At 42.3% G+C, this 8,721-nt stretch overlaps 1 protein-coding gene across 1 annotated transcript; it reads right to left on the bottom strand.

Moving 5' to 3' along the window:
• Positions 1-2,217: 2,217 nt before the first annotated feature.
• LOC135900493 (thiosulfate:glutathione sulfurtransferase-like) lies at positions 2,218-8,496 on the bottom strand. The gene is made up of 4 exons (XM_065430005.1): positions 8,189-8,496; positions 5,767-5,934; positions 3,801-3,963; positions 2,218-2,432 (listed from the first exon to the last, which is right to left on the bottom strand). The coding sequence occupies exons 1-4, from the start codon at positions 8,349-8,351 to the stop codon at positions 2,378-2,380; spliced, it is 549 nt and encodes a 182-aa protein (XP_065286077.1). The 5' UTR covers positions 8,352-8,496; the 3' UTR covers positions 2,218-2,377.
• Positions 8,497-8,721: the final 225 nt, after the last annotated feature.

Raw genomic sequence — 8,721 nt, 5'->3', positions numbered from 1 at the left:
TACCTTTAGGGTGTCACTGCGTTACAATTTTAAATTTCGAAGAACCGAAAAATCCCTTACTCGATTTTCCAAACTTCCCAATTTACCGAAATAATTTGAGCGTGGTCTTCACTTCGTTAAATTGAGTTTCAACTGTGTACAGTAAATAGATGCCTATATCCACACTGAACAAATGGAATGTCTCTCTCCCGTTCACATTTTCCATGTATACGTTTTCATAAATGCGTTAACGCTACGAGCAAGCAAAACCAAAACTGACACTGAAATCAGCTGTAAGCTGCCGGACTACTAGCGGAGTAACACGAATGTGCAGAAGTCCCACCTCTGTAGCCTTCTATGCACTGCCAGGATGCACTGTCCCCAAGTATAGAGGTGCAAAAACCATCATCACATGCCACTAGCAACATGAGTGCCGCTTCAAATGGGCGATCAACAAACATGATGGCGGCCATGACGTGTTTCCAGCGCACGCAGTCGCTTCCAGCGCATGATTGCTTTTGTAAACAAAAATGGCAGCACCCACACAAGTGTAATGCGGTGATATTTTATGCAAGTTCAGTGCAAAGCAACCGTATTTGAGCACATTTTGGAGTTTGCTAGGCTTGCGCAAGTAGGTAATATTAGGGGTAATGTTCCAACAAATTTTGTTGATGCGGGATCATAGTACAGCAATATTTTGTTGCCGTCGAGAGCTGTGAAATGCATTGAATCCTATGAGCGTTTGCCGGGGATACAAAAATATTTCATTGTTGCGAGTATTTCGTCATTGCGGTATTTCGGCTGTACTCAACTCCATTATTATAATTTGACACATCACTGAAGGTGGTGATTGCCTGTAGTGACCACCAACCTTGAAGGGTCTTAGAAGGCTGGTTTTTATCATTATTGGTCGGTCTTTCGTATTAGGAGTTGATGGAAATGCGATCAGATTCTGATATATCTCTTAGCGTGTGACAACTCAAAATGACAGTGATTCTGACTTTGAAGCTCAATGATACTGCTACTAAAATGCACAGATAAAGAGCCTGCCAAGAAAAGCACTTGTGCGCGAGCGAGCCTCCTGATACAAGGACTGATGAAGATGTTGCTCTCATGAATGCAAAGCTGCCTATATGGAGTCCATCCTACAAAATTCACTGTTGAAGCATTTATAATACATTGGACTGTCATTTGCCAATCAGAACAAAGAGATAAGTCCCAAGTGACGTCTTAAGCCTTTTCTTGAAACTTTCCTCGGCATAGATGTTGGTCTTCGAGAAGAATGCCTATGCTTAGCAGTGGTACAAACTGTACACACCAACTAAATTACTGGAATGTGTTCTTTTCTGGGCCCCCCCATCACCGAGGCGGGCAAGATAATAAAACCGTTACCTTATGTAGACACTACAATATGTATACTTTACTGAAAGCACCAGCCGAAAAGTCGCATTGTACAGTGGTGTGCTGTCTGCAGTACAAATGCCCACCTTTTGAGAACCACATGGATGTGCGAGGCATACAATGTCTCTTTGTGCCTACTAGGAGACGGGATCTGTTTCTGTTTTCTGGCGTACACCAAAAGTGACTGCTAGACCTTTAGCACATGGTGGTCACCCCAGGTCACCACCATGCTCTCACTAAAAGGGTCTTTCTTTTTTTCAACAGCGTTTTTTAAAGATATAGTTTTACTCACAAAAACTTCTGTGCATGAAAGAGTGAAGTCCCTTATGTTACTGGCTATGTGCTTCTGGACTACTTTCTGTGGCAATGAATGGAAAAGCTACAGGGGCAAAGATCCAGAACATGTGTTACTGTGCGAAGTGCTCTGGCAGACAGCAGTGGTACTGTTTTTCGAAGCACATACGGAATCAGTAGCTTGCTACTTGCAATGGTTTCACATTTTCCAAACGTGGAAGAGTGAAGCATAAACATGAAATTCAAATTTAATGCTGAGTGGTGTATTTTATGTATAATTTTGATATATCTTGTAGTAAATAAGATGTTCATGCTTTCTGTTCACCAGCTTATGCAATGAAACATGGATGAGACAGACTATTTTCAGCAGCAATATTGCATGTGGATGCTTTGCCTGTGCAGCTTTCTGTTATTGCCACAGAAAGCTGCCTGCAAGTACTATACAGTGAAATAAGCCAGATATTTTGTATACACTAGAAACATTTGGTCTCTGAAAACTGCATGTTTGTGTACAAATTTCTCATACTACTAAGGCATCAGGACTTGCAAAATGTGTAAACGATTCGCTTTATTTAAGAACTTAAATCGCAATACCATCTGTATGATAATGCAGTAAAGATTGGCATTGGAAGACTGCCTAGCAAGGCCTAAGATGACTTCTGTGGGCTTTCCTGGAACAAGAGAATGGTGGTGAAGGCAGGGATTACCTGCCCTTCTTTGCTTGGTAATCCTCCCAGCCGGCGCTGTACTCCCGGGCACTGGAAACAGTTTTTATGTCAGCCCTTTGTATACCAGTCTGAAACAGTTATACTTCTATATATTCCACTCATAGCATCTTTCATCACATTTTGCCAAGTAGGAAACATTTTCAGCAGCAATAATGCAACTGCAGCACTTGGCCAGTGGAGTACATATAAAATGAGTCACCATTAAAGCGCTCAAGTGAAAATAAACATAGCTAAGTTTAAGGGCCAAGTGCAACAAAATCTCACTTCAGCTAAATTTGTTAAAAATGTAAAAGATGTCACCAAAGTAACTGCAGCGAACATTTTAAGGCTAGTAACCACGCAGATCTCTTGTGATCAACAACATTCACATTGCCCCGTACTGGACAGGCCTAAGAGACGACAGGCACTCTGAGCGGTGTGCCATACAACTACACCACATATTGTGGTTATGAAGTGGTGCACCAAAAACTGCCTCAGTGGTTATCTTTTTTTCTTCATCCTTTCCCTCCCTTTTCTTAACTATGTCAAAATGCCTTGAAAGTGCAGCTGCACTTCTTACGCATAGCTTTCTTGCACAATGCTTCACATTTCTTAGCAGATATTTCCTTATTTATGTTTAAACAAGACAGAGTTTCATGAGAAAATTGGGACTTGAAGTGGTCAACAGTGCTTGAACAAGGGATGTCTCAGCCTGGATCCAACGACTTGACAATGGGACTTGTTCTTGTCAGGGCATTTATTGCCCTTGTCTAAATGGTTAGCTCCAGCCCGAGACATCCCTTGCTCAACCACTGTTGGCTGATTGTTTGTTTCATTTGAACTTTGTAAAACATTGCCCAGTTAGTCTTGCACATCCTGGTGTTTCGGACACTTCCAAGGCCACTGGGAGTGGCCTTGGAAGGGAGCTGACTGTGTTAAAATGATTGCTAGCATGATTGCATTCTTTTATGAGACACAATCTGAAATTCAGGATATAGTTCTGACTAGCTGCATTGAGGACTCCATTTTCACAAGGCATTTGCTTTAAACCATCAGATAAAGATGTAATCAAGGAAACTTCTGGACAGGTCTGTGAAGTACTATGGCTGCATGAATAGCAAAAATGTTACACAAAAGCCCATAACTGCACTGCAGTACTGTGCTGAAAAAGTATGACTGGAAATGACTGATTAAAGATATGGTCTCTGTCTTCAAGCATAACACGCTTTTAAAACTACCTTCATATAGTGCCTTCCCAACTTGTTTTTTTGTAGTCTCTCTCTCCCTAGATTTATGCCACCCTGGAGCCGTCTGAGTCAGACAGGCTGGCTGCACAAGAAATTTTGCGGTTGCATTAAGCCATGCGCATTGTATGCATTTCTGTGCTTGTCATGACTTGCAGAAACATGGCACACATACTGTGTATAGCCGGCTTTGTGAGCGAGCTTGAGTGCAGCATGGCTCTTGATGGGGCCAAGGCCGTAGAACACAATGTTGTGGTCATAACTTTGGGGTTTCTGTGCATGGTAGGTTCTCTGGAAGGCCTCCTCGGTCATGAGGAGAGCGTCTTTCACTTGTCCCACTGCAGAAATGGCAAACGAACTGTGTGAATGAATTCCTTACAGCTGACCTTTTCACAAGAAAACAACGACCGCAATAAACGCATCCCTCCAGTGCTGGCGAAATGGCTGCCCTCTATGTTGTATAACACAAAGAGTGAATCAACATGACTGGGCGCTGAAAAACTGCTGGCGTCTATGTATTAAAGCAAGAAAAAGCAAAATAACTAGATTTCAAGCATTGCTACTGCAGCTGTCTAGGTAGTAAGAGAAAAATGAAGCGGACATACTGGATTCGTTCAAATTGTGTTGAAAATGAAATTATTGCCATTGACGTCATCCAAAGCAAAATTAACCAGGATCGTGTTGACTAGCTGAGCCATCTAAGACATTTAGAAGGTTAAAGTCTCATATATTTGCACATATATAGTATGCACCATGAAAGTGAGGCATGTTTTAATTGCGGGTGACAGCTATACAAATGTAGCCAGATATTGCATTTGTAGTGATACAATTTTCATCAAGGAGGTTTAATTCAATGTTTCGTTACGTTTTTTTGTGCATATAAGGGATCACAATTGTTAACTAAACAGCTGCAAGTCTGCTTGCAACTGTCTATATTTACCTTAAGTAATATTTAGCATAATTTGTCTCTCACATTTTAGGTAACTTCTGCTAACTCTCAAAGAAGGCATACATTAGTACGCAGAAGCAAATAAATCCTTACGTTATTGAATGGATGGCTCTAACAACTAGATGTAGGGGTCAAAGGGAGGAAGTGCTCTGTCACAGTCATAAAGCTGAATGCAGTCAGGATAACCTCTAGATGTTTAATATGCAATGTAACTATTGACACTTAGCTGCAGTTGGGAGATTCAATTTTCACGTAACGACATAGCAAATGTCAAACCAAGATAAAGTGTGCAGCAACATTCTACACATAGTAATAGTGATAGTTCCCATCTTTACCTGCAACAATTTCCAAATTGTTCTATGGGTTTGTTTCTTCTGTGTCACAGTCTTGTGCAGTACCTTAATGCTACCAAACTTAGCTGTAAACTGTGCTTACGGCTTACTTGGCTAGACACAATTACTATGCTTTTCAGGTAGATGGTTTCAATCAGGGTTATAACAATGAGATGGTGAAAGGCTACATCAGTGTGGTATTCTTGCTTTTTCTTTGTAAAGCACAATGTTATGCTGCAAGTCACAATGCACTTATACATTTCTACTCTCTTGTCCTAACTGGCCTTCCTTTCCCTTTTCTCAAGCCTTCTCAGTACAGAATAATCGGCAGCAAGACACTGCTTGCCTCTATTCCCTGCATTCAATAATAGATAGCCTGTTCCTCTAGTGTCAATGCTAGGGATAAATTCCTCTTGCACTAGAGGAAAAGTCATCTTCTCCACAAACTCGTCAATTGTCACAATCATAAAAATGCTGTGCGTGTTACATTGTGATGAAACAACCTCTGCTCTGTACTACTGTGATGCTGCTAAAAGGTAAGTGATATAGTAATCACCTTCACAGGTCATCCAGCACTATTTCTGTAATGCTGAGACTTCTATCTGGGAAATACAGCTGAAACAATCAATCTGCCCTAGACAACACGGTTGCTATCTTGAGTGCATTGTTTCAGCTTCACTTTGTTTCACTGCAATTTGTACAATACCCACAGATAACACGCTCCCATAATGTCAATGAATGTGTGCTGTCCAGGCTGTATTTCATATTCTAATGGTTATGCACAATATTATCATGAACAACTCGTATGTCAAGTGGTGGCGTGCTGATCAATACACTTGCAATAGGTAAGGGCCACTTGCATGGAATGTTGATGGCATTGCCAATTTTGCCGGAGGCAGCCACCTCTGCAGGTTCACGCACATCAATTAGTTGTATGTCGCCGCCTTGCAGCAGAGCCTTGAGGTCTTCATAGCTTAGGTCCTGGAAGTTGACACTCGACGTTGTCACAGGTCGAGTGCCCACAATACCTGCAGAAGCGAGTGTCAGTGGACAAAAAGGCTGAGGCATCCCTTGTTTGCCCACTGTTGAGAACTTGGAACAAAATGGTGCAACAAAACTAGGGATTCTGCGAGAATTGGGTAGCATTCACATGATCATAGGGATGGGCCAAATTAAGAAAGTTGTAGGTTCGATTCTCAGTATTGGCAGTCATATTTCATGGAACGATATGTGGAAATGCCTGTGTACTTACATTTGTGTGCACATCAAGGAACTCAAGATGGTCAAAATTAATCCAGAGCCTTCCACTACAGCATCTCTCATAACTTCCACTGTGTAGTTTCAAAACGTTAAGCCTCATAAATTTATTTTTTCACACTAACCTTTTAGCAACATAAATGCACACCAGCTTGTTGAAATTTCATTCTTAGTAAAGTGACAAAAAATTAATGGGCAGTCTTTTTTTTTTTTTTTGACAGAAAGGTGTTCAGCTTTGCTTAACTATCGCCTATCCAGTAATCACTCTCATGGAAAGCCAGGTTACCCATGTGCCTGCTGTGTATAGCATGTGTGATGTAAATATTCAAATGGCCATGGTGCCCCCCCTCCCCCTTTTTTTCCCTACGTAATGTTCTTTGTAAAACATTGTTCCATTTTAAACTTATTGCTTGCTTAAAGTCAATACTGCCTTTGACAACTTTGTGTAGGTGGCTGTACAGCATCTCGGCTATCACTGGAACATCTTGCATGCAAACTGTGTTAAATGTAATGCCCTTCCGTGTGCAAAACAAGCTTCTTTTGCACCTCGTTTTACGCATCAAGTAGTCTTATGTCATTTCTTTGCAGTTCCATTAGTTCCAACTGAACTGTTGTTCTTAAGCTGGTGATGTTGCATGGGCTTATGCAAAATAGGCTTCATAGGCTAGCATAGGCTTCTTAAAGACTTGCCGACTTCCAATAAAGACATAAAAGGGTACATATATGACAAAAACTTTAGTGCACAGAACTGCATGCAATGGTATTTGCTCTTATTCATTGCGTATTTGTACATTTTGTCTTTCTTCCTAGCAAGCTGTTAAGTCAGTGATATATCATTAACAGGCCCAAATCTACAAGGTAAGAAAAACATCCATGATAAGCAAGGGTTTGCCGAGGTATGTGGACCTGACAGCATAGCAATAAATTATGCACAAAGGTAGAATTTATGCAGTTCATGCATGGCCTCTCTAACATTCTAACTAAAGCCTGAAATGCCACACAGCTATTTAGCAATGTATACACGACTCTTATCTATGGTGTTTGTTAGTGAGAGCCTGCAGCACAGCTCCTACAAAGCGTTTTATTTTATAGAATTTCCAAGCAGAGCTACATAAAATATGTCATGCCACACTGTTTGGGCACTAGGGTACTATCTTTAGCAATAATTCCTGTAAGAACGACAATGTTGCAGCTGACATCTAATTGTATTGTAACAAATAGCGCTGTGAGAACAAGTGAGGTGCTTGATTTTCCAGCACACTACACATTTTTAGTTCTTTCCATTCCCACAATTCCGAAGACACTTTCAGTTCTTTTCTTTCCCTTCCCACATTCTCGAAACATGTCTACACAGTTGCCCGCCAGTAATGACAAGGTCATTTTCATCACATCACATAACTTATTTTTCTAAGTGTTCCCACCACCGAATCCAGTAGTGGTAACAAACCAGGCTGGTGTGATAATGTGATGTGTCAAGCATCAAAATTCAAATTCCGACGTTGCCGAGAATGAAACTGATGGCAAACACGGAGTATGCAAACGCAGACTTTAATAGCAAAAGGAAAACAAAGGCGTGGCATTCTATAAACGACTGAAGTACTTGACGGTAATCTATTTGTAGTTGCTTTGAGCAAAGGTGTCAACGAAGACGGGGAGGAACAGTTCCAATAGGGCGGTAAGTGTCAAAAGAGGTACGAAAGCACGCAATGCAAACCTCCAACGCAGCGTTAACGCACATTTCTTGTTCAAAGTGGAACTTGCGTAGTCACATGGCACGGGTAATGCCACACAGCGGAGGCCTTGTTTGTCGATGTAAATATATATTTAAACTGTGGCGCTTAAATGTGAAAAAGCATGGCGTTACCTGCCAGTTTGCTGAAAAATTGAACAAAATATAAGCAAAACGTACTGCCGTTTTTCTTAGTGCGCGTAGGCGAATTGATTGTCCTGCGGAATCACTCCAGTTGAATTTTTGTCTCGATAACTATCGGCAAGCTCGCGATTTCCTACAACAAGCTTACTTACAGGGACCGGTATACATGGAACGGCACATCGTCGTAGCACACGCCTTGAGAACAACTGCTTGTTTCGACTGAAGTCCCGCCACTGTCGTACTAGCCAGACTCCGTCTCAGCAGCCATGGGACCCGATTCGAGCGGACAACGGACAAAACAGTCTTGAAAAACATGACTGCTCTCACTGCGCACTGTTTAGCCCGCTTCGCCGTGGCGCCGACCTTCGACTGCTGCGACTGCTCCGACGCGGCGTGTTAGCACACGCTGAACAGCAGCAGGCAACGCTTCGCTGGTTCGTTTATCGCTCACGAAGAGCGCTGTTGCAGAGGGTTAACCTAGGTAGGATATTAGGCAGCATAGTAGCAAGAGCTTGGTGGCGCAAGCCACCGCCCCGTTCCAAAGGGGACGCTCATAACATCCATCCATCCATCCATCCATGCGACCACTGCGACTGGCGTGCGTGCCGCGCAGGCCCGCGCAGCGCGTTATCTTATCAGCTGGGAAATCGGAGCCGGTGTAGTCGTGCTGCCGGTGCGTCGACCT

Source organism: Dermacentor albipictus, chromosome 1 (assembly GCF_038994185.2).
Source record: "Dermacentor albipictus isolate Rhodes 1998 colony chromosome 1, USDA_Dalb.pri_finalv2, whole genome shotgun sequence".
NCBI lineage: Eukaryota > Metazoa > Arthropoda > Arachnida > Ixodida > Ixodidae > Dermacentor > Dermacentor albipictus.
This window is presented reverse-complemented; position numbering and strand designations above follow the sequence as displayed.